We start from the raw sequence: 26,519 nt of genomic DNA on the forward strand, positions 1-26,519 counted from the left end.
ATAAAACAGTGATACTGAATTCAAAGGTTATTAAGAAATGCACATACACACGACACTAAACTACAGCGTATATTTTTCTTACCTATTATCTGAGTCAAATAAAATTGTATGGTTAAACACAAAATTTCATTAACATATGAATATTGCAGTGTAGATTGTACCCGCTGTGTTGCCGTACTGCGGCTCAGCCAGCGCTACTACCGCAGCTCGCCTCTCTCCTCTCGATGAATTTCGCTCGTTTGATGTAAAGGTAAACATGTCTGTAACGGGAGGTGGTATGAGAGGCTTTTATTTCAACACAGTCCTGTCGCTGGCCCGCTCTTTAGCCGTCCACCGTCCCGCACCGGTCGAAAAGGTGAGGGAAAAGAGAGCCGAGCGAGCTCCAAACTACACATTTGTATCAATTGGCTGAAGTAACGATAAGCAACAGGGTTGTTGAGGGTGTAGTAGCTCCGCTTCCGCACAGGCGGTGGCTTATTTTGATCACTGACGTGACAGCAAAGGTAACATTTGAAAGGTGTGTGTGCGTTTGTAGCTATGAATCACTTTTACCGGGTCTTCCCTACATAGTTTGCTCTTATAAAAGAAGAGAGAGCAATGCAGAAGAAAGTGGCGTCGCTGCGTGTGTTACTGCAGCAGTCAGGCTCGACCAGCACTGCAGTCAAACAGGTTTACACGGTGAAGAGCCATAGATGAGAGAGAGAGAGAGAGAGAGAGAGAGAGAGGGAGAGAGAGCTCACAATCTGTTCTGTTCAGTCTAGATAGATGGTTACTTATCTGTTTCAATGATAATGATCTACATTAGACGACTTGTTTGACATGGAATCAGTCATGCTGGGAAAAGTAATGTTTAGTGCAGTCAAATACCATATAAGGGAATATTCTGTCACTGGTATTGCTATTTTAGAGCATATGGGTTATTAAACATGTGTGTTTATACTGGAAATAACCAGCTATTTTGAGCTAGAGTTAGGTGACTGTCTTGCACTATAGGAAATATCATAAATGCCTGTGTCATTTTACCATTGATATTGTAAGCAGCAACATCTTATGGTTCCCACTTTTGTTTGTTAGCAGCAGTAAACTTTATTGATTCCCATGAGGGAAATAAAGAATCACAGCAGCCCAAGACACAGCAAAGGTATAAAAATAATACAAGCATAATTAAAAAAATAAAGTATTTACCCTGGAGCAGTGGCAGAAATATAATGAATGTACAAAACGAATAGTGATAATATACTATTTAAAATAGAGCTGCAGTGATTATTTGTTTAATCTATGTGTTGCCAGCCATTAAAGTATTTGCCAGCTATTTTGATTTTTAAAAAAAATCGTTTTGAGTCTTTCTTTAGGAAAAAAGTGTCCAAATTCTCTGGTTCCAGCTCCAAAATGTGAATACTTTGTTTTGTTTTTTTAGACTTTTATGATAGGAAACTGAATGTCCTTGGATTGTGAACTGAACTGAGACAAAAGAAGAGGCCGTCATTTTGGGCTTTGTGAAATAGAGATTGAAATTTTTCACAATTTTCTGACATTTTATAAACCAACCAACTACTTATACAACACTACAACAGTACACAAATACAGTTGGTGCTTATCATTAGCGTGGGTAGTCTGGTTTTCATCATGTTTTTATCAAATCATGTTTTAAAAAAAGTAATATGTCTTTTAGGTCCAGAAGCTACAATGTATGTGTCCACTGGAAGTCCGTGGTGTGTTCACTCTAGATGTGCGACGCAGAGATGCCGTCATCGCCCTGGCTGTTTTTCTGGTGGAGTCAGGCTTACAGGTGGGTGGTGGTCAGTAAAAAGTCGAGCTGCTGAGCCTTTTTAACAAGTGGCTATTTTTCATCATTATTTAAAACATTACATCTGTAAATTCCCCTAGCAGGTAAAGGATAACAAGGTACTATTAAAGCTATAATTTACAGAAGTAATTACAAGGAGATTCAGTAGCCTGATATATTTAGATTTTATTAGTATCTTTATATCTTTATTATTGCTCCGCTTTTTCTCCCAGCCTCTCGCAGGATTCTGCATATATCACTGCAATAAGCTTATTCCCTTAATCTGATTAAACTGGCGATTAGACATGCTGCTGGACATATAAGCCTCTAACCTCATCACACTTACACACGATCTGGAAAGCTTTCCTGCCATCTAATTATGTACAGATCTCACTTCTCATTAAAATATTGTTTGATATATTTTCTTTAATTCAGATTTGATTCAGCGTTGGAATAAAAAAATACCTCACATTTATGATTAATCAGTGCTTGTTAGATAAACAAAGTGCAGTTGTTTGTGGTGTATAATGATTTTCTGTACACTGGCAGCACAAAGACACACTTGTTCCCTACTTGCTGAGCCTATTGAAAGGGCTACCACGGGTCCAATGGATCGAAGAGAGCTTGGGAAAGAAAGGAAAGGGTAAGAACAATCCTCTTACAGTGGGGCCTTTAGTTCGACAATAAAGTGCTCACACTTACTACATTGCTTGCTAAAAGAATGTTTGTCGTCATTGTTATTTTTTATTTTCAATAATGTCTCAACATATGATGAGGTAGGTCAAGATCAAGCCATAAAATACCATTAAACACCAGTTTCCACTTCTTAAGACATTGATTTTATTGACCATATATGACATTACAACATACTGGGAAATACAGTTTGTTAGTTCTGATAGCTAATCCTCAGGTGTGTTTGGGTTTGATTGAATTTTCATTTTTTGATGAGTGTACTTGTATTTCTCTTTCTTACTGCATACCTTTTATAAATTGCCTGTGTTTGTGTCTTTTGTCATATTCTGTTCCTCAGAGTCTCTGCCGGTTGCAGAAAACTTCAGCTTCTGTTTAGTGACTCTTTTGGCAGATGTGGCACAGAGAGACCCAGACTCCAGACATGATGTCAGTTTAAGAAGTGGTGATAATAGTCTTTTATATTTACTGTACGTTTCTTTGCAGTCAAGTGCTGAGTGATTGTCCATTGTGCTTCCACTCTAGATTTTGCACACTATAATGGAAGTCATGCAGGCCTTACAGGAGATGTGCCAAACACCTGATAATCTTGAAAAAGGTACACACACACACACACACACACACACACACACACACACACACACACACACACACACACACACACACACACACACACACACACACACACACACACACACACACTCACCATAATGCAAAATCTCACTCCTTCAGAATGTAAGCCCTCAAAGACCCTCTCTTGCCTCTAGTCTACCTGTGCAGGTACATTTTGCCCAGTCTGCTCGGCTTGACTCGAGCATTTGGCCGCTACAGCAACACAGATGAATCCCTGTTGTCCAAGTTGTTCCCCAAAGATTCCCCCCAGGCCCGCTGTGTTACAGAGGAAACCGAAGGAGTGCGGCGCAGATCCTTCAATGACTTCCGCTCCATCCTGCCTTCCTCACTACTGACAGTATGTCAGAGTGACACTCTGCGCAGACGCACCGGGACCAACCTGGATTCCTCTGCACTGGTGTGTGTATGTGTGTGTTGTGATAGGGCTAGTTGGACTAAAAAAAACTGTATTTAGCCCTTTTAGAACAATTAAATGTGGTTGCATGATGATCTTTCATGACTTTTCTTTCTTTAATGTGAGACAAGTGACTTTGTTATGGTTGGTTAGAGGTTAAAATGTGCTCTTTTGTAGACCTGTACAGATTCAGGAGGCCATTCACCGTGCTCTCCTACAACCCCTGGCCCACATTACTTTGAAGGTAAAACACAAGAAAAACGCAAGCTGCTTTGATTAAATTTGCCAATGGAAACCACCATTCTACCAACTCCTCCTCATCTTATCATTCTCAGCCATTAGCATTATGTAGTAACTGTACACTTGCCTGTGTGGCTTATGAATGATATTTATTGGGATACCTCAAGTATATAATCACACTTAAATATTCAGTAATGCCCAATGTTTCTGGTTAACATTGGAGTTTAAGTTTGGGTGAAACTTTTGTAGCTTGGTAACACATACAGTATACAGCATAACCCCCTGCATATTATACTTCCTGCTCCCAATTGTCAAATACACTCATGGTGGTAGTGGTTTTAGTGATAGTCCATCCATCAATTCTCCTGCATTCCTATTGATTCAGAGTCTGTTGTTCAAAGGGTTATCAGAGCAGCCATACTGCTGTGTTACTAGCCAAATATAGATTTACATGACATCAGATTAGGATATTTCCAGTTTACCTCAGTTGACTTAGACAGGGGAAAATATCAACTCCCCTTGATCATCAGTTTTTGGTGTCAGAATCAAAGTTTTTCTTTTATTTGAGGACAATTCTGCATTCTGATGATCAACTTCATTATTATATAGATACATATTAATTTCTGCATTGTATCTGAATCAGCAATATCACATCCTTGTTTTTAAAATATCACATATTTTTTCCCTACTTGTCTCATGTCTCTTATGTCCCTTTCATTTCAGGTGCCTACCTCCCAGACAGTAGCTCAGTAGACCCTGACTACTATTTCTCCACAGTTAGCTCCAGTTTCTCAATGTCTCCTCTGTTAATGGGAACAGGAGAAAACGAAGTGGAAGTGCCTATTGATCTGCTCCAACAGCTCCTTTGCATGGTACAGTGGCCTGTTATGTGTTTAACATAACTCTGACACTGACATGCATTTACCGCGTTCTGTATGATTAACTGTGTTCTGCCCACATTCAGGTGAAGAAGTTTGTTTCAGACTCTTTTTTGAAAGCACTCGATGCTGCAATGAATGAACTTACAGAGGTAACTATAAAACTACTGTTACAAAACTGATTGTATACATTTTTAAAGTAAAATTTGTGTGAAGTTAAGTAATCTTTGTCATTGTCTCTTCTGTTTGTTAAGTCTAATCCTGGAATCAACCTCTATTACAAAACCTTCAGTGACCCTCTCTATGTGTGTGTGTTCAAAATGCTGCGGGACACACTGTACTACATGAAAGGTAAAGCATGATAAAAGTCTTAATTATTCTGTATTAATTGGTGTATTTTGTAGTCCATTAAATAAACAACACTTTCAAATTTACATACCCTCTTCCCATATCTCAGCCTTGCAGCCGGCATTTGTGCGGGAAGTGCATGACTTTGTATTGGAGCAGTTTAGCAGTAGTCAATCAGAGCTGCAGCGGGTACTTCATGACACTGGGGGGTTGCAGGGGGAACAGAGTCCCCTCAAGCTTCGTTGCCAGGCCAACGCTGCCTGCGTGGACCTCATGGTGTGGGCCGTCAAAGATGAGCAAGGTAATCAATTGTAGCAGAGAGTGAGCAGAGCAGTGTGTTCAGATGTCATAACCAGAGAGATACTGTATGTATTTATTTGTTCTGGTTGTATTAAATTTCCCTCTTGGTGTCTTTTTTTTTCAGGAGCCGAGAATTTGTGCACAAAACTGTCAGAAAAGCTGCAGTCAAAAACCTCTAGTAAAGTCATCATCGCCCACATGCCCCTGCTCATCTGTTGCCTACAGGTATATAACACTATAAGGTCGATATTAGGAAGAATATAGGAAGATATTGTCACCAAATTTAAGTTAAGTGTCAAACAAGGTTCTATTTTGTCCATTACATTACTTGAGGAAAAAAGTAATGATATCATGGTGATTCACATTTTTCCCTTCTATGCCTCAGGGCCTGGGCCGTCTGTGTGAGAGGTTTCCAGTGGTGGCTCACTCTGCCACGACCTCTCTCAGGGATTTCCTGGTGGTTCCCTCCCCTGTTCTTATCAAACTCTACAAGTATCACAGCCAGTGCAACACAGGTACTGTCTACTTCACATCCACCGCTTGACCGAGACCAGGGTGAAAAATTCACTTTTTTGTCAAGCAGCCAAATGGCAAGTAAATGTTCAAATTTGACCAGCCCTGATATTATGGTGACTCACTTTAAATGACGTTATCATGGAAAATAGAATTTGGCTACTATATATCCGGCTGGGATTTAGTACAGCAGTGCAGAACAAAGCATCTGATGTCTGATGATCCAGTGACAAAGTTACATCAATAACAGTGTCATTGTCACATCCGTCTCTCAATCCACTATGGATTTGCATATAGTGTTCATCGACAAGCAGCTACAGATACAGACAATTGGGAATGCAATTCAGGTTACTGATTTTTCTGTGCTGTTCTCCACTGCTTTTTCATAGATCAGCTGCTAATTTGTTATAAAAGATAACATGCTCTTTAAATACAATCAACCTTTTTCTTTTCTGCACCGAATCATGTTTTTAAAAATGTTTATTTAACTTAATAAAGCCTTGTCATTAATGTTTCTGCCTGTGTTCTCATCTCTTTTTAAGGCACAGGTGAAATCAGGATCAATGTGACCAATGAGCATTCTCAGTCCACCTTCAATCTACTGTCAAATAGGAAAGACCAGCCTTCCAAGTACGAGCAGCTCAGAGACATTTCCATTGACAACATCTGCAGGTCAGACGCAAACACCTGGCACAGCTTTGATTAAATAATATGATTATTATGTACTCGTTCATTTTTCACATCCGTGTGTATATTTTGTCTCTTTAGATGTCTGAAAGCTGGTCTGACCATGGATCATGTGATAGTGGAGGCCTTTCTGGCTAGTCTCTCCAATCGCCTTTACATTTCACAGGAGAATGACAAGTAAGCAACGTTTCTGGTTGAAAAAAAAATCTGCACTGTGGTATTTAATCAAGTGGTATATTTTAAAATCTTTTAATACTAATGATCAGTCAATCTAAAAATCCTGTCGCCTTTCTGCCAGGGATGCCCATCTAATCCCAGATCACACCATCCGAGCACTGGGCCATATTGCAGTGGCTCTGAGAGACACTCCGAAAGTCATGGAGCACATCCTACAAATCCTGCAGCAAAAGTTCTGCCAGCCTCCATCACAGCTGGATGTACTCATCATAGACCAGCTTGGCTGCATGGTCATTACTGGAAATGTGAGTTCAAAGTCAAAGTGATGCATAATTTTAACAGCATTTTGCTTCTAGTATTTGACATTATACACAGAATTGTAGACCATTTGGGTATTAGTCGGGATTGGTGGGATCTTTCAAACATCTCTTGTGATATTTTTCAGAAATTGTGTAACTGTTGCTTAAATAGAAACACAGTAATCCTTCTTTACCCAGAGGGTCTGACACGCTGGCAGCTGTTTATTTGTGCTTGCTGCTCTGCTGTTTACTTACTCAGTACAGTATGCATTAAGAGTAGGTTTCAGTATTCCAGTAACCACCCTGTTTGACAGTAATGGGGTGTTTCGACGACAGCTGGTGTTCCTGGAGTGCAATGGGTTATATTTTACAGAGCACAGGAAATAGATCCAGTCTTACACAACAGATAAAGATCACAAATGTCTTTATTGTTCCAGATACAGATCTTGCATAGTGGCTCATTTTATCCCTAATAATGGGAGTTTTGTATTGGAAATGATTTTGTAAAATTGAAGTTAAACGTTGTGACTATGTAAATAATTTAGTATGTAACTAAGTAAGTATAATATGACTCTGAAGAGCGGCTAACGAATATGCAATGCAGATTCTTTTTAATTTTTAAGATTTGAAGCCACTGGTGCATTAACAACTTTAACTGTCTATGTGTTCGTTTGTTCTGTAGCAATACATCTATCAGGAGGTGTGGAACCTGTTCCAGCAGATCAGTGTGAAGGCCAGTTCAGTGGTCTACTCAGCTACCAAAGACTACAGAGATCATGGTTACAGGTCAGCATCTGCTCACACCAGTGCACTGCCGAGGCATAAAAGGAGAAAATGTGGTTTGGAGAATTTAATATTCCAGCAGAAGAACACTATAGTAGCAATTTACATTCTCCTGATGTGTATTACACTGGTTTTCTCCATCATGTTTGATAAAAAAGATAAATAGTAACAGTACATAGGTCTCATTGGTCTTGTGCCTCTATGTATGTCTGTATTGAGTATTGCTTTAACTGTGCCCATCATGTATGCTGCATTTCCTCTGAAGGCACTGCTCTCTGGCAGTGATAAACGCCCTCGCCAACATTGCTGCCAACATGCAGGGGGAGCAGCTTGTGGATGAACTCATGGTGAACCTTTTAGAACTGTTTGTCCAACTGGGGCTGGAAGGAAAGAGAGCCAGTGAGAGGGCCTCAGATAAGGGGCCAGCACTGAAGGTACGTGCTTGAATACATAAGCATCTAAACACAACAGGAAATTGATAACAGCAATGTAATTGCTCCTCATCTCCGGTAGGCATCAAGTAGTGCTGGAAATCTTGGAGTCCTGATTCCAGTGATTGCTGTGGTGAGTATGTGATGTCTAAGCAAATTGTTACCCCTTAAGAAACAATGCCTATTAATTTGCCACACAAATTAATGTTAAAATAAAAATATAGAGCCAAGTTAAAGGATCTACAGTAGTATTTGAGATCATACTGATGAATCCAAGCTGTTAGTTAGCATTTAACTCCATGAACAAATATTTACCATGTTGGCTACAATACAAACATCTGTGGCACCAGTTCACTGCTGAATGTCTTCACAGCCTGTCAGTGTAGTTTTTTTATTTAGTTGTTGTTCATTATCGTTGTAGTTTTTAGGTATAATCTCATAAAATGGTTTACAAATTAGTAATATTGAGATAGTAATAGTTAGTACAATTAACCTTCTTTCCCACTGACATTGCACAGAAATGGTTTTCTATTGTATAGTAGTGTTATATATTATTTTATTATCCCCTTCCTTGTGTTTAATTCATTTTTCCATAGTTTTTCTTCTATGATTACAGCATTAAAGCTATGACTCTTTCGTAATGTCTCACGTGTCCACCAACATCATTGCAAAACATTAACAGACAGATGATAACAAGCATTCAATGACTCAAACAAACTCTCAAGACTGGTTAAGTATTCTGAACAGGCAGAGTGTTCAGCCACAGATAACATACACCCATAAAGGGCTCATTACTTGATGTTACATTTTCTTTTTGTTTCAATGAAAGTAATTGAGTATTAACACTTAACACTTCTGCAGTTACAAGCAGTAGTGTTTCAGGTACATTGAAACTTACTGAAGTGAAAAATGGAATTTGTAGGGAACAGTTCAACTTTTAGTGGGACCTTTTCTTCAAGTTAGTTCTGTGAAGGATTGACCACCCGGCCCATGAACACAAGGCAATCCGTGCGGTGCTCGTAGATGAGGAAGAGGAAGGGTTGGTCCACAGTGAAGCGTATCTGAGAGGAGAGAGGCATGAATCCCACCTGGGTCAGAGCAGCAGCCTCAGTCCCTTCTTCATTCACAGTGATGGTTCCCTGGTGCTTCAGCTGGGGAGGGAGATCAGAGGGAGTCCGTCATGTTGAAATACTTTGTAAGGATTAGTGTTAGCAGAATGTTTTTGATAAGGTGTACAGGGGACAGACTGAGTCACCATCGTTTTTATCATGTTTTGACTTTACCTTTTAGGACCAATTTGGTTATTTGTTTATCTCTGAAATTACGACTGATTAAATCTTACTCACCCAGTTCATGGCAACCTTTTCAGAGGTCATTCCAGTGAAGTCTCCGTTCTCCTGGAACAAGTCAGTGAGGCCCATCTCCTTCAAATTGGCAATCAAGTCATAGTTCTGCTCCAGTTTAAAGCGAGGTAACACAACCTCACGGGTCCTGGGGGGAAGCATAGAAAAGCAGTTCCTTAATGGACATTTCTTCCTGGTATCGCTTTTAAATCTCTACTAGGTGTAAGCACTTTCACCCACATTGATATATATAATGGAGCTTATTCAAAAAGTTCATTGCATGTTATTGTGTACAGTACATTTTCTAGGCTATTGATTATAGTTTGTTGGGAGAGCGATGCTGACCTATTTGTCATGTTTTTGAGCCACTTGTTGACAACAGTGGGGGAGATTTCTTGTTCCAAGGTCCTCATGCCAGTGATCTTCCGAGGCAAGGCAATGAGCATGCTGATGTTTCCTGAATATGGGAGCTGAAAACAGGATAGTTGGCACCATTATCATGCAGCACATTTCATCTGTTTATTGATCAGTATGTGTACTTAAGAGGAGCTTCACCTGGAATAGACTTTTCACCATTTAAATATATAGTTGACCATCTGGATTTCTAATCTAGTTTAATGTAAGTTAAACTTTCAAATCAGTGTGAAGCCACCCACCTGTAGGATGTCACACTGTAGTTCATGGTCGGCAGCAGCCAGGTAATTCCCTTTGTTGGTCATCATTGGCACACGAACGTTTGTTTTTTCATTTACGCGAAAGTTGCGATAGTGAGTCATTTCTTTGGGGAACTTCTGCTCCCATGTACCTGTTTATACAAAGAGTCATGTTTGTATTATGATTCAAGTAACTAAAACAAAGCAAATAGTTTTACTGTTTGTCTATGTTTTCACCAACCTTTGAAGTACAGGTAGTTGAGCAGCATCAGCACCATGTTTGGGTCCACACTCTTAAGTGGTTCCCTGATCAGTCCTTTTGTCAGCTTCAAGATGCGACGATTTGCCTTGTCCAGAAAGGCAGGGTCCTTGAAGTCCACTGACTGCGGCTCTGCAAAATAATAGGCCTTTGTCTCTGCACGGAAAGTATCTTTCACAGAGACATCCTTCTTCACATAGACATCATTTACGGAGCGCAGTGTGTAACCAAAGTTCCTCCGGAAGAGCCTGTGCGTCAACTTCCTGAAGAGCTTGTGCACTGTTGTGTTGTCATAATGAATGCTTGCATTGACAAATTCAGCGAATCCCAGAACTTTGTAGATCTGATCATGGGTTCCAGGTCCTGCCCCTAAAGACATCATCCCCATAGCGATTGAGATCCCAGCAGGTGCCAGCAGGATGTTGTCAGTCTGGTTGACATTGTTTCGAAGACTTCGATAGAGATTAAAACCAAAACGGGCATTGATACTGTTGAGGCGTTGAAGGCGAGACCGACCATGGAACAGCCGTAGGAGTCTGGCACGGCGAATCTTTGGGTCAGAGGGTTCGGCAAAGATGTCAATGTCTGGAGCTGGTGTTGCAATCTCATCAATCTCATCTCCTTCGCTGAAAAACATCACAAGCTCATCATCCAGCTAGGCGAACACAGAATCATACTTAATTTGATTTGGTATTTAGTTTGAAGGCAAGTTTGTCAGAAATGTTCAGAACCGTCTCTGTTCAGCCTAATGTGTGCAAACATTTTTATTTGAATGCTTTATACCACAAGTTATTTTCTCAAAATGACTTTTCCCACACAATCCATCAGAAGTTATAACATTTAATACTCACATGTAGTCGTCACTGCCCGCAGCCAGGATCTTATCAAAATCAATGTAATCTTCATCCTCAAAGCCATCAAAAACCAGGTCATTAGTGACAGTGTTTTCTTTGTGGAACTCCAAGGGCATGGCGTCTATATCCATTGCCCCTCCTGGTTCAAAGCCCCTGGGGTCTGGTTTAGGGTCACTAAAGTGTGAGCTGATTTCTTTGATCCCAGCCAAGGATGGACTGACCAGCAGAAGAGCCACAGAGATTACCGTAATTACCCACATCCTTAAGACTGTGGCAGAGGGAAAGGACATTTAGGACAGCTTAATTAATCGACATTTGCTATATTCGATTGAGTTACATTTTCGTAAATAGCGTGGGAAAACAAGTATGAGTTCACTGGCTAAGATTGAAAAACATTTTTAGGTAAAATTTACTTAGTAGCAGTATCAGTCAGTCGAAATGTCTTACCTTTACTGTGTGCTGGCAGGAAGTGCTGTCTAGTACTAAGAGCAAAGAACTGAATACAAAACTGAACTTTGACGTCGTCTCCTCCTGAACAAATAGACCAGATCAAACAGACCAAAAATGCTGTCACTGACTAAAATGTTTAACTCTTCACAATTCGGCTTATTTGTTAAGAATATTTAATTAGACTTATTCTTTAAAACATAGTTATCTGGTAAGAGATTTAAACTTTTTTTTTTTGTTATACATTGTATTTTTAGGTTAAATTTGTTGATTCATCATCTATTTCATGAAATTTCCTTCTCACCACTACTTTCAGAATTACATTTAATAGAATGGGATCATATGTATAATGCAACATTAGTTGCTTCATGTTTTTCAAATTTTCTGTGTCTATTTCTGTATCTTGCAGCTGACTAGACGTCTTCCACCAATCATAGAGGCTAAACCTCGCCTCCAGAAGCTGTTCCGAGACTTCTGGTTGTACTCTGTGGTCATGGGTTTTGCTGTGGAAGGATCAGGTGAGATGAACAGCTATGGTAAATGTTTAATGTTAAGATGCTTGACATAAAATTAAATTGGGTTGTTATTAAAAGGAACACTCTCTGATTTAAAGAGCTAAATAGCCTCCACATGTCCCAAGATTTCCTACCACTTCACTTTTAATGTGTTGAAACTCAGCTGTGAACTGTGTTGATTTTCAAAAATGCGACTGCCTTCATTTGTTAGTCATAGATCATATACTGGTTTGCCCAAACGGGAAAAATAAATGTTAGGGATGTGCAAAAAGTTGTAGTTTCCATTATTAATATTGAACCAATGAACAGGTCTATATTTTTAATTCTAAATGGACCTATCACAGCAACATAATCAGTGTCAGTCATGGAGAACCAGTGGTTCCCTCCATTTCAGGATATATATGTTTTTTCTTTCAGGGCTCTGGCCAGAGGAGTGGTATGAAGGTGTTTGTGAGATTGCCACCACGTCTCCTCTTCTCACCTTCCCCAGTGGAGAACCTCTTCGCTCTGAACTGCAGTACAACTCTGCTCTGAAAAATGACACAGTCACACCGGTAGTGTTCAAAATGAGATTATTAAAGGGTGTACCTGCATAGTGATGCACTAGGATTAATCTTTAAACTTCTGTCCTCCAGGCTGAGTTGAGCGAGTTGCGGGCAACCATCAGCAATCTCCTGGACCCACCTCCTGAAGGATCTGCCCTCATTAATAAGCTTGACTTTGCCATGTCGACATACCTGCTCTCAGTCTACAGATTAGAATACATGAGGTCAGCTTCATTACACTGATGAGTTTAGTCTTCTTAATATAATGGGACCCCCCTGTGAAACGTGCAATATTCAATTTTACTCTTGCACTCTTTTAGGATGTTACGATCCAATGATCCTGACAGGTTCCAGGTCATGTTTCGATACTTTGAAGACAAAGCTATCCAGAAAGATAAATCTGGTGAGTGCTTTAAGTCTGTACACCGCTGGCTCACATTGTGTATCATTCATCTTCTCAAATTTTCTTTTCTCTGTTTTATCAGGCATGATGCAATGCATTATTTGTGTTGGCGACAAGGTGTTTGACGTCTTCCTCCAGATGATGGCTGAGAAGGTGGGTGTCACTGCAGGCCAGTGAGCCATAGGTTGAGCTTAGTTTAACATCTGTTCTGCAAAGTGTCTTATGATGTTTTGAATGATAGCAACAAACTTCAAAATGCTTGTTGACTATAGTGTAATTCTTCAGGATCAGTTATTAACAGTCAATGCATATTTTGTATTTATTCAGCCAAAGACCAAAGAGCATGAGGAGGAATTGGAGCGACATGCCCAGTTCTTATTGATCAACTTTAACCACACCCACAAGAGGATCCGCAGAGTGGCAGACAAATACCTTTCTGGTTTGGCAGAGACGTGAGTGATAATCCGTTACTCTGTGTTACTTTGTTAGTACTTTTAGCACTTCATGAATTACATTCTGTATATCCCTTCATTTTTACCAGCTTCCCTCATCTGCTTTGGAGTGGTCGTGTGTTGAAAACCATGTTGGACATCTTGCAGACACTCTCTCTGTCATTAAGTGCTGTAAGTAACAACATATGTGAACAACACATACGTGGGGGAAATGAAAACATTAGGAATGATCTCTTCTGGTGCAGCTTTTAGTCAACATGAATAATCAAAAACTTAGTTGTAAACATTTCTGCTTGAATAGATAGTTGTAAAACCTGAATGAAATATTTTAAATAGTTTCAACTTTAAGCCTCAGTAGCAACATATTTCTTCTCCTCTTGTTCAGGACATCCACAAGGATCAGCCATACTATGACATTCCAGACACTCCCTACAGGATCACTGTGCCTGACACATATGAGGCCCGAGAGGTGAGTCTGGCTGTTATTACACAGATGACCACTAGAGGGTAGCAGAGGTTTAGTTTTTAAGATAGTAGTGGCCTCATAATTGCCCTGTGTTACTTCTTTTTGAATTGTTTAATTATCCTGAATGGTTGGTAGATATGTGATGTTTTTATATTATATGATCTTTTTAACTTGCCATTTTCAATATGTAACAATAGAATTATAAAAGAAGAAGTTGGCCTCATCTCAGCATTTTGTGTATACATTTAATTGATATTCTGTACTTCATGATTACTGCTTCAGCCTGATTTCATTATCTCGTATTAGAGCATAGTGAAGGACTTTGCTGCTCGCTGTGGTGAGATCCTGAAAGAAGCAATGAAATGGGCCCCTTCAGTCACAAAGTCTCACCTACAGGTCAGTTTCTTTACCTTTATGTCACTTCAAAGTACAGATTTCTTCCTTGACAAAAAAAACAAACAGCCAGAACTGGGACACAGATTGACTTAAAAGGTTCAATTAATTTTAGCTACAGCTTCTCTTTGAGATTTTACTGAAAGTAAATCTAAGAAAAGCCATCAAGGGTGTTCCTGAACATTGATGTACTCAATGTCTCAGCTCCAAAACTCAGACACTCGACTTTAGTTGTGTCTTTCTATTTTGAGCACTGCTATCTTGGCTACAGCACCCATGGAAATAGTAAACTAAGATCCCCAAATTAGTTAATCATAGAATACATTTTAAGGGAAATTGTTGTTTTTTTTGGCTATAGAGGATATCATCTTTGTTATTTTATTTCTGCTTCCCCTTTCCCCCGTTTCCCTTTTTCTGTCCATCCTTACATCTTACCTGTTGTCTGTTGTGCAGGAGTACTTGAACAAGCATCAGAACTGGGTGTCGGGACTGTCTCAGCACACAGGCCTGGCCATGGCCACTGAGAGCATACTGCATTTCGCAGGCTACAACAGACAGAGTACTACACTAGGCGTAAGTCACATGAAGGCCATGCATGTCTGCACATAAACCCATGTCTTATCACCACAGTATTGCTGTCTTGTAAATCTTATATTCCCTAGTCAAATTAAATTCTGCTAAAATCAGATGAAATGAAATGATTTGTCCCAAAATAATTCTGAGGTCATACACCAATTACATGTGTATCTTAAGGTATTTAAAGACTGTAAAACAAACCCTAGTCTTTCATCTCAACAATACTGTATTGTATGACATATTGTGGAGATGCATCAAAGATTTAAGTAGATTTTTTTCTGAGGTAAGTGCATTTTTCAGGGCATTGAAAATGGCTCAAGAAGTGACAGGTGCCTTCTTGATAAAAATCAAGAAGTTTACATTTTTAGAAGTGATGCAACACTTTTGTGACATACTTTAAATTGCTGCAAATTTTAAAACCCAAATTGGCTACTTACTGTTGGCCTCACAGCCTATTTGATGCTTATTAACATTTGTCCAACATTAATGGCTTTTTAATATAACCGCAAATGTGCCATTTATTTGTTTTGTCCAAGTATTTGCAGTTTTGTTAACAATGAGCAAAAGTGTCTTGTATCCTTTGTGCATATTTATGTTTTATTATGTGTTTCAAAGCACAAGAATTTTATAGCTCTGTAAGCTCTGGGTGTGTAGTTACTGTCCATGTGTGCATGATCACTAGTCTGTGTGACATTATTTTGCTTTTTTGTGCATTTCATGTGTTCTTGTGTTCTTGGGCTTGCATTCTGCTATATCTGTCTTTTCATTTGCTTCATTTGTTGTATTTTGTCTTTATTAAACTGCACCGAACTACCTACCTGGTTGCTTGGCTGGTTTGCGGATTTGCTGGTTACCTGGTTACTTACCTGCAATGGACGGGTGGGTTGGTTGGATGGTTGCCCATTTGGCTAACTGGTTATGCTGGTGCTCTCCCTCCAACACATGGCCAACCGTAGGCTGCTTTCCCTCAGGTTGGTCTGAACACTGAATACAGAGAGACAGGGCTCAAGCATGATACTCGTAGAAGTGTTATAGTGCTGCCAAGTACCTTATCTCATTAGCTTGAGATTGTGTGGCCCTAAGTGGTCCCTAAACTTTGTTTTTCACTAGACCACACAGCTGACAGAGAGACCCGCATGTGTTAAGAAGGACTATTCCAACTTCATGGCATCTCTCAACTTGCGCAACCGGTACACTGGAGAGGTAAAATTTTGTTCTTAAATTTTAATATGATCTCTGAAGCCATAAAGGAAAACAGTTTTGTCTGTTGTTCACAAGAGGGAAGGAAGCAAAAGCTTTGGATTTAAGCTTTTAAAACTAACTTGACTTGTTTTGGATACTATGTTTAAATTAGCATTAGCAATAGTATATTAAACAATAGTAGTAGCAAGAGTATTCAGTAGTGTTCTGCATTTGATTTTGATCTATTTATTGTTGTGATGTTTAGGTGGCTGGTATGATTCAGTTCTCTGAAGCAACCCACAGCCAGTCGGACCTCAACAAGCTGATGATCCTTCAGATGACCAGTGCTCTGGACAGAAAAGACCCAGAGGCCTTCACCCAGTCCATGTTCAAGATGGCAGCCCTGCTTATAACCAACAAAAGTCAGTGTCTCGGTTTCATTCAGTTATTAATAGGAGCTGTATAATTGATCATCCTCTTTTCTCTATTTATTTGATATTTTTCTCAATTTGCTTGTTGACCTTTCAGACTGCGATCCTCAGCTTCTGCACCATCTGTGCTGGTCTCCTCTGAAGATGTTTACAGAACATGGTATGGAAACTGCTATTGCCTGCTGGGAGTGGCTCCTGGCCGCACACAACGGAGTGGAAGTGCCAGTATGTATCACATTTCAGAATATTATATGAATGATTTGTGTAATGACGTAAATTGATTAGAGACTTAGTATAGACTTCATAGTTCATAAATCAAATGTGCGTTCTCATTTGATCTTTTCTCTCTGTCTAGTTCATGCGTGAGATGGCAGGAGCGTGGCAGATGACAGTAGAGCTGAAGATGGGTTTGTTTTCGGAAGCTAAGGTAGAGACTGGCCCTCTGGCTGTCTCAGAGGAGAGCCAGCCTGCACCCTGTGCACCTAACGTCATCCCTCACTTCCTCTGGATAGAGGTCAGTGACACTGGGACAGAAACTGCTTGGTCCCACTAAAGTTCATGTCCTTTTATTGCCACTTTACCATCATTCTGTGTGTTTCTGTTCAAGTTATTTGAAACTTCAGAATCTAGAGTACATGTAACTTGCAGCCATACAAATACTTTTAGCATGCTCATGTTTATCAGCCATATACATTTAGAAAAATCAGTTCAGAAAGTATATAACATTTAAATTATGTTCATCATTTCCAAATCATTTGAGGTTTTGGTAAAACGGTAGCTATGGAGCAATAAAATGATCTTTTTTTGCATTGTATTGCTAGAACAGACTTTCAGTCAAACTGTGTTAATCATTGCTTATGAAATAACATTTAGTGAATATTTGTCATCAAAAAGGTTTGAGAGCTATTATCTGTCTTGATCTCCATTTATTTCTCCTCTCTGTTTTTCTTGCAGTTTCTGGTGCAGAGATTTGAGATAGCCAAGTACAGCAGTGCTGACCAGGTGGAGATTTTCACCACTATTCTGCAGAGGTCTCTGTCTCTGAATGTCGGAGGAGCCAAAAGCAACTTAAACACACACGTTGCTGCCATAGGACCAAGATTTAGGTGCCATGTCTAATTTTTCCAACAGAATGTTAAATTCTGTATTATTGAGCTGTGAAAAATACTCAATCCTAAACTCTAATCTGTCTTTATTCCAGACTGCTGACTCTGGGTCTGACTATTCTGCATGCTGATGTTGTGACAAATGCCACCATCAGAAATGTACTGCGAGAAAAGATCTATTCCACAGCTTTTGACTACTTCACGTAAGAATAATTCAGATCAGTGTTGTTGTAAAATAAAAGAAGAAAAAACTCTGAACTTTGAAATTTCAAACTCTCTCTTTTTCTGTCCTCTGATGTTATTTTAACTCTGTCTTCCTGTAGAGTCAGTCCCAAATTTCCCACTCAAACAGATAAGAGGCTGAGAGAAGATATCAGTATAATGATCAAGTTCTACGCCAGCCTGCAGTCTGACAAGAAGTATCTGGCTGCCAATCAGCTGGTTCCTCCAGGTAAAGTATTTAGACATTGACCTTTTAAATTTGTTTTCCTATTCTGCCTCCAGAGAATGTCTTTGTGAAGTCAAGGGACATATCTTCCAACTCTAACTCAGAGAGGCCTTGTTGACCTTTTCGAGAATGAAGTCGATATCTGATTGATTTATTGATAATAAATTACATTTGTCTGTGTGTAGATCCCCAAGACATGTCAGTGAACAGCCTATCTGTAGTGACAGTGACAGACAGCCGAAGCAGTCTTGATGCAGCAGTGGGCCAGAGGCAGCAGGTGGCTCAGGGATGGATTAACACCTACCCTCTGTCCTCTGGGATGTCCACCATATCTAAGAAATCAGGTAGAACACACACAGCATGCTAAACTTGCTATGCTGAAACACAATATGTGCTGTCAACACAGTCTGTAGATAAAATGATTAAAAATGAATTTAAAAAAGTTTGCTTTGCATGATGTGTTGTGAACATATTTCTCTGGCGTTGTTTTAGGTCTGTCTAAAAAAAGCAACAGAGGCTCTCAGCTGCACAAGTACTACATGAAACGGCGGACTCTTTTACTGGCTTTATTGGTAAATACCATAGTTCATATTCACAAATATATGGTAGTAATGAAATGTTTTCTATTTTTTAAAGTCACCTTTTTGGGGAACTAATATGCTCCAATTTCCTGTATGTGTCTCTCTAGGCCAGCGAGATTGAGCGGCTGACAATATGGTACAACCCTTTATCAACTCAAGAGCTTGCCATCGCTACTGAACAGTCGGTGGAGACCAGCATTGCTAACTGGAGGTCCAAATACATCAGTCTGACAGAAAAGCAGTGGAAGGACAACGTGAACCTGGCATGGAGTATAGCACCTTACCTCGCACTGCAGCTGCCTGCCAGGTAGACACAAGCCGAATTGTCATATTAGTCAATTCTGAGACCAGATTCACAGAAAACATTCTTCCTCTACATAATGCATTTGAGTCTCTAGTCTCACTGTCCCAGAAAAAATATTATTATAAAGTTTTTAAAAGCTGAAATCCAGAACTTTCTTTACATTGTTGCCCATTGTAGCAAGACCTTATTGAATGATGATCAAACTATAACAAAGATGGCAGAGCATTCCCAATTGCATTCGTCATCATCTCAGACCATTAATGTTTGTGAACAGCTCCAGTATCTGACGGAGAAAAGAATATCGTAAATCAACCATATTATTTTACCCTTCAACAAATTGTATAAAATGTATTAACACAGACTTTATTAAATTATTCATGTTTTGTTGTCATAAAAAAAAACCAACAACAACATGAACATTGTTTATTTATAAGTGCAATTTATCTGAACAGAACTCATTCATTAGGAATGCACCTATCATTATTTTAATTTTATTTTTAATTTTTAATTTTTTCAGGTTTAAAAACACAGAAGCCATTGTGTCAGAGGTGACTCGTCTGGTGCGAATGGATCCGGCTGCTGTGTGTGACGTTCCTGAAGCAGTCAAGGTGAGATTCTCCTTCTGCCAGACACGATTTCCTTTTTCAACCATGCTGTTAGTTTCATTCACATTGGTCTTATTCTATAGTATTTCGAGCAGATAAAAGGGTCACATTTAATATTGATTATTATTTATTAAGCAATTACAAAATGCTTAGATTATCACATTGTTAAATTTTCCTCATACAGTTTCATTTGAATAGACTTGAATTTAGCATCCTTGAAGGTAGATCGAGTGCTAATGATTGTCTGACTTACAGCAGTTGCAACAAAAGTTTAAGAGAAGAAAGTTGAATAAAGGTTTTGTTTGTCACTTGAGAAATGATGGTGTTATTGAAGTAACCTCACACTCCCGCCAGCTTTCTCCAGTCCTCTTCATTTATTTCTACCTGATTGAACTCTTAATGAGCCCTGTACCTGCCTAGAGAAGAAGCAGGGGAGGCAGAGCACATCCTTTCCCAAGGGTCTTCATGATTTAGTGAATGATCCACCTTGACATCTTGTAGTTGTTTATTCCAGTCACTTTAGTGACTAATAGACAGAGCTTTCTCTGGAGGCTAGTTAGCATGATGTCAGCAATAAGGTCATAACCTTGCATCACATTGCTGTCATATTTGATGCAGAGATGTGGATCCTGTGATACATGCTGAACATATCGTCAGTTTAAATGGTTCATTGTCCATCATGTTTTCTAATTTTTGCTTGTTTTTCTCCCTTTTTCTTCAGTTCCTGGTGACGTGGCACACAATTGATGCTGACTCTCCAGAGCTGAGTCATATCCTGTGCTGGGCCCCAGCAGATCCACCAACTGGACTTTCCTATTTCTCCTCCATGTACCCTCCTCACCCTCTCACAGCCCAGTACGGGGTCAAAGTGCTGCGCTCCTTTCCTCCAGTATGCACAAATAGTTATTGGCAGTTATTGTAGTTTTATTTTTGTGCTCTATGGATTGAAATCTTTGTTAATATCTCAGGTGACATCCACCACCAGATAGAATTGAGCTGAAACCTACCCTAAAAGTACACTAATATGTCAAATTATGTATCACTAACCACAACTTTAAATTGTACTCATAATAACCAGTGCTATCAGATAGCATTAGTCACATTTGATGAAACTGTTTCTAGTTGGCCTAAGTGATGCTTTTTCCTTCCCAGTAAAATATTTTCTTCCACTGTTTCTAGGACGCCATTTTGTTTTACATTCCTCAAATTGTCCAAGCGCTTCGTTATGACAAGGTAAATATGAGATCTTTTTGAGTCATCCTACTGCCTCCTAAAGCCCAGGTATCTTCAGATTATGTACTCATCAAAACTTTGCCTGTCTTTCTTTTTCTGTTGCATGTTGTTGTGTAGATGGGTTATGTGAGGGAGTACATCTTGTGGGCCGCTCAGAAGTCTCAGCTGCTCGCCCACCAGTTCATCTGGAACATGAAGACCAACATATACCTGGACGAGGAGGGAAACCAGAAAGACCGTGAGATATTCCAGTCTCTAAAAAATCTTTCCCTCACATACACACAAGCACATGCATATCTATTTATGCACACACATTTACAAAACTCTGATCTTCTCTCTCCCTGCAGCTGACATAGGTGAGCTGTTGGAACAGATGGTGGAGGAGATCACTGGATCTCTGTCTGGGCCAGCCAAGGACTTCTACCAGAGAGAATTTGACTTCTTCAACAAGATCACCAATGTGTCAGCCATTATCAAGTATGAACATGTTTTTCACAAGGAACCATCTTGTAGGCCATTACAATTCCTCCTGTATAGTCTTGTAATCATTTTAACATATAATATCATATTTCTTGATTTATTTTGCTTCTTGTTCTACTTTTTCCCCTCTTAATTCTTCTGCTTATTTCACTATTGTCATCATTTTTATCATGTGCTTCTTGACTAACCTCTTCACTTTAAAGATTCCTGAAGTTGTTCTATAATAAAATTATATACTGTGGGGTACATTGAAGGAAAAGTTAAGTATTTGTGAAGCTAACAATTTGACAAAGGCCTTAGAGAAGCCCTATAGTTGAACTTTTCTGTTATTTGGATGCCATACTTAATTCAGTAACACAACCCACTAGATAATTGTCCTGTTTATGAAGTGATAACTTTTCCCCTGAGTTTAGATGTTTTGTTCTTTTCCCTGCTTTGAACCACCAGTGATCTACTCCCAAAATGCCTTTGTTGTTAATTTATTTGGTGAACGTCTCTCCGATTATTCACTGGTCTGGAAGACATTGTATGTTGTGATTTGTCTCCCTCTGCTGCTGAGTTACCTGTCCACCAGTGACTTACACTAAAGGCTGTCAAAATCCCCCTCTGCCCTCATTAAGGCAATAATTGCAAATATCAAGGGACTAACCACAAACTTCTACCGTCCCCTGACGTCCATTCTCCATTACTCTCTACCCCAGTGACTCTCCTCTGTGAATAACAGCAGAGCCCAACTGTCTGGTGTCATTCAGTCAGTTAGATACCCATGCTTGCTATTCTCAGTAAAGTCTGTAATAGAGGTGTGGTAACTCTGTGTGTTACTCTGTGTGTGTTTTTTGTGTTTGTCTTCATCAGACCCTTTCCCAAAGGGGAGGAGAGGAAGAGGGCCTGCCTGGAAGCCATGTCACAAATCAAAGTCCAACCTGGCTGTTATCTTCCCAGTAACCCAGAGGCCATAGTTTTAGATATAGACTACAAGTCTGGAACCCCAATGCAAAGGTGAACCTCAAAACTGACTTATATTATACTCTTAACAGTTACCAGAATTGACAAAGAAACACAACAGCCTCACTTAACATTTTCTGGGGTTTTTTGTACATCTATTCAGTGCTGCCAAAGCTCCCTACCTTGCCAAATTCAAAGTTAGAAGATGTGGAGTCAGTGAGCTGGAAAAAGAAGGTACTGTCACTGTTTACAGAACCTAAATTAGATATTGCCCTTCTTAATTTTGTGCACAAACAAACAACATACCATGATATTTTACCATTTAGGTCTGCAGTGTCGCTCAGATTCTGTGGATGAAGGGAAAAGTGAAGAGGACGCCAAAAGAATCATCTGGCAGGCGGCCATCTTTAAAGTTGGAGACGACTGCAGACAGGTTTCAATTTTAAACCACTCACCCTTTACTTAACACACTGCAATGTCAGCTTTTACCATTTCTCTGGCTTTTACTAAATGTCTTTTTCTCTTTCTTTACCATTTTGGTTACTTGTGTTCAGGACATGCTTGCGCTTCAGATCATCAGCCTGTTCAAGAACATCTTCCAGCTGGTGGGCCTGGATCTCTATGTTTTTCCTTACAGGGTGGTGGCCACGGCTCCTGGAGTAAGTTTTTTTTTTTTTTTTAAATGCTCCTTGCCAGAGGGAATCTTTAGGTTATTTCCTGGCATGAACTATTAGTAATCCAAAACAAATTTCCCATTAATATGATGAAACCACAAGTCTAGCTTTCCCCTTCTTACTCCTCCTTTTGCTGACATTCGATCACAGTGTGGCGTGATCGAGTGCATCCCGGACTGCAAGTCTCGTGACCAGCTGGGGCGGCAGACAGACTTCGGCATGTACGATTATTTTAGGAACCAGTATGGAGATGAATCCACACTTGCGTTCCAGAAGGTAAATGCCATATCTCACCACCTCATAGCCACTTTTACAGTCTGTCAAGCATGCACATCAGTAAAATATTCTTATAATAATATTCTTCTTGTTTCCTTCCAGGCACGTTACAACTTCATCCGCAGCATGGCAGCTTACAGCTTGTTGCTCTTCCTGCTGCAGATAAAAGACAGACACAACGGCAACATCATGTTGGACAGTCAGGGTCACCTCATCCACATCGGTGCGTGTATTTGTGTGTGTGTTTGTTTAAAGCCACCATGTAAGAACAAAGTATATATGTAGAGTTTTTAGTTATTATAGTTTATATCAAAATATTCTGATTTTGAAAACTAAGACAATCTGGTGAAAAACTGGTGTTTTCTCCATGATCCCTTTTTTACTTCCTTCTGTTTTTTTTACACTACCACCAGAGGGCGCAAAACTCATACATTTCTGGATTCCATGTATAGCGGCTATATGTATGTGTGTGTGTGAATGTGTACAAGACTTTTCCCTCCTCCCCATAAGTTCCCACACACAAACAAAACCATTTTCAAAACGGTTCCTACTCACACAACTGCATCACCACACAATATTATAATAATAAAGAAAACATAAATAACATGGCAAAAATAAAAGACATGTTCACTGTATTGGATATCCAATCTCAAACAAGTTTGAAGTCTATGCAAACTGATGTGCATACTTTATTAACACTTCTTTCAATAGAGAACAATGGCTGCATGGAAGGACGGAAAATGCATTTTTACATTTTAAAACTTGTAGTTTTCCTTTGAAAAATGGCAGAGAATTAGTATTTTTATAACATAACCTTATCGTTTTATTGTACGTTTCTCTGTGGAAATTAAAATGGATAATACAAAAAAGGCCATTGAACAATTTAAGTGACAGCTCTTTGACACTTATGTGGACCCTTTAGTAGCCCTTTCAGTTGACTATTTATACTGACAATGCTAGACATTACTTATCCTTACACTGTGACTCTATACTAGATCATTTACAAAAAGCCATTGACCCTGACTGTGTGTCCATATGTACTTGACTGTTTTCCAGACTTTGGGTTCATGTTTGAAAGTTCTCCTGGCGGAAACCTCGGTTGGGAGCCAGACATCAAACTAACCGATGAGATGGTGATGATCATGGGTGGCAAGATGGAGGCCACGCCCTTCAAATGGTTCATGGAGATGTGTGTGAGGGGATACCTGGCTGTCAGGTGAGTATTTGGCAATGCTAAAGCAAGTGCTTGGATGATAGCTAACATGTTACATTAAGACAAGTTCCTCTGGTGAATTAGGCCCTACATGGATGGAGTAGTCTCCTTAGTGAACCTCATGCTGGACACTGGCCTCCCCTGCTTCAGAGGACAGACCATCAAATTGCTCAAGTGAGTGAGACGGGCTGATGAGTCTCTATTTGTGTGCCAGTGTGACTGTGATCAGGCAGTTTTAATATAATTTCCTGTTGTTGCTCACATCTAGGCAGCGGTTTAACCCGGGTTTGAGCGAAAAAGAGGCGGCTTCCTTTATCATCAAAGTCATCCAGAACTGCTTCCTCAGCAACAGGTCAGAGCAAAAGAACCTAAACAATTTGCACATTCACATTATTTTCTGGTTAATATTGATTTCCAGAAAGTATTCCTCACGTTGGTCAAATTTGTTGTTTTTTGTTGTTGTTGTTTTACAGGAGTCGAACCTACGACATGATCCAATATTACCAAAATCAGATCCCATACTAAAAGTTTGTGCCTAAGCATGTGCATATTGACTGGTAGATGGCATATGTGTGTGTGTGTGTGTGTGTGTGTGTGTGTGTGTGTGTGTGTGTGTGTGTGTGTGTGTGTGTGTGTGTGCCTTTGTTCATGTTCAGCACTGAAGATTGTGGCTCATTGTTGCAGCTGATTGTTGGATGTTGCCTTTTGTGTTTGCTTTAGATTCTTGTTTCCTCCTCAATCATTTTTTTTTCTTTTTAGTTGTCTATTTCTTTATTTATTATGTTCTGTTGAAATCAGTTTTATTATTAATATTATATTATTGCACTAGCATCTTGACTTCTGTGCACTTATGGAAAAAAACTCTTGGTAATATGCACGTTCAGTTAATACTTTATCAGAGTTTTGTGCCAATTTTAAATGATTTTTAATGTTCGTGAATGTGAACTCTTAAAGCTGTTGATTTTAGATGGGGATTGAAATGTAATTGGATACTTAAGTAGCAGATGTAGACAGGTTTCAGTTCTGACCAGTGTGGCCTATTCTGTCATCTCGTACTCGACTGTGCTACTGTGCTTCTCTCTTTAATGGCCCGGTCAGAGTTCTTTAATCTGTGGCATGGTAATTGTCTTGTATTTTAACAGTGAGGACTGACTGTATAGACATGGGTTACACTGTCTGTATTTTTTTGGTTTCCATATTTGCAGTTTCCACAGGAAGAGAAGATGCACTGGGGCTGCGTTTTGTACATTAAACATTGCCAAAGGGGGAGGGAAGATAATGCACATAAATCAAACTTTTCTATTGTTTTTGGATGGAGGTGAGACACAGTTTGAATGTTGGGTGGTTGCATGAAGTTATGTGTTAACTACCATGTAGCCTGTGACCAATGTGGCTTTTGGTTAAATTATTTTAGTAATCCAAAAGTGCTGTGCCCCATGTCCATATGGTTAGCTTAAGCCTTTATGTAATGTTACTGAATGTAAAGATTTCACCTCTCTTTGTATATTTATATCCATGACCCATTTTCTGTCTCCTTTTCTATCTTCATGCCTTTTGAATGAGAATGCATAAGATAAGAAATTAAATAAAGATCTATTAACTTAAAGAAACTCTTAATTCTTGCTGCTCGTGTTTCATTGAAGGGTCCCTCCAGCCATGCTGAAAAATGTATGAAAAATTCTCTGCTTGGGATAATAAAATGTGTCTGACATAGGTTTTCCACAAAATAAGTCAATTTGCCTTGAATCAATACATATGCAAATATTTCACATTTCAAAAGTTTATAACAGCTGGATGCAAGATGCCTCCGTCATCTCTGAAAGTCCATTCTCAGTACGGGTGCACAAGTTTCCACATCACACATGTGTATGTTGCATACTGGACCGTGATTAGATGAAGTGTAGTTTCTTGGAGGTCAGCGCAAATGTCACTGCTACTAAATAGAGCTGGGAGTGGGGCTAAATTTAGGACTGTCT

The 26,519-nt window shown here is 39.5% G+C and overlaps 2 protein-coding genes across 3 annotated transcripts; one reads left to right on the plus strand and one right to left on the minus strand.

The window, feature by feature from the left end:
- The first annotated feature begins 243 nt into the window (after window positions 1–243).
- pi4kab (phosphatidylinositol 4-kinase, catalytic, alpha b) lies at window positions 244–26,154 on the plus strand. 2 transcript variants are annotated; one of them, XM_062418170.1, is made up of 55 exons: window positions 244–355; window positions 1,673–1,789; window positions 2,336–2,429; window positions 2,817–2,905; window positions 3,002–3,074; window positions 3,244–3,506; window positions 3,681–3,747; window positions 4,467–4,615; window positions 4,708–4,773; window positions 4,876–4,972; window positions 5,079–5,270; window positions 5,394–5,494; window positions 5,655–5,784; window positions 6,325–6,454; window positions 6,551–6,646; window positions 6,768–6,951; window positions 7,628–7,731; window positions 7,994–8,162; window positions 8,242–8,292; window positions 12,125–12,233; window positions 12,648–12,784; window positions 12,866–12,999; window positions 13,096–13,178; window positions 13,261–13,331; window positions 13,506–13,630; window positions 13,720–13,801; window positions 14,016–14,099; window positions 14,403–14,492; window positions 14,943–15,062; window positions 16,022–16,036; window positions 16,176–16,268; window positions 16,513–16,669; window positions 16,776–16,903; window positions 17,034–17,192; window positions 17,633–17,784; window positions 17,880–17,987; window positions 18,108–18,235; window positions 18,418–18,576; window positions 18,725–18,804; window positions 18,921–19,120; window positions 19,635–19,725; window positions 20,444–20,611; window positions 20,902–20,955; window positions 21,073–21,193; window positions 21,303–21,432; window positions 22,291–22,434; window positions 22,544–22,614; window positions 22,707–22,813; window positions 22,935–23,039; window positions 23,205–23,330; window positions 23,433–23,553; window positions 24,387–24,546; window positions 24,628–24,717; window positions 24,812–24,895; window positions 25,017–26,154. In XM_062418170.1, the coding sequence occupies exons 1-55, from the start codon at window positions 257–259 to the stop codon at window positions 25,066–25,068; spliced, it is 6,309 nt and encodes a 2,102-aa protein (XP_062274154.1). In that variant the 5' UTR covers window positions 244–256; the 3' UTR covers window positions 25,069–26,154. The 2 variants fall into 2 exon arrangements, with proteins under 2 accessions (XP_062274154.1, XP_062274155.1); XM_062418171.1 differs by lacking the exon at window positions 16,022–16,036.
- Window positions 8,699–11,786, minus strand: serpind1 (serpin peptidase inhibitor, clade D (heparin cofactor), member 1). The gene is made up of 7 exons (XM_062418172.1): window positions 11,716–11,786; window positions 11,266–11,536; window positions 10,397–11,040; window positions 10,159–10,307; window positions 9,848–9,972; window positions 9,506–9,650; window positions 8,699–9,310 (listed from the first exon to the last, which is right to left on the minus strand). The coding sequence occupies exons 2-7, from the start codon at window positions 11,526–11,528 to the stop codon at window positions 9,119–9,121; spliced, it is 1,518 nt and encodes a 505-aa protein (XP_062274156.1). The 5' UTR covers window positions 11,529–11,536; window positions 11,716–11,786; the 3' UTR covers window positions 8,699–9,118.
- Window positions 26,155–26,519: the final 365 nt, after the last annotated feature.

This window comes from Scomber scombrus, chromosome 4, assembly GCF_963691925.1.
Source record: "Scomber scombrus chromosome 4, fScoSco1.1, whole genome shotgun sequence".
NCBI lineage: Eukaryota > Metazoa > Chordata > Actinopteri > Scombriformes > Scombridae > Scomber > Scomber scombrus.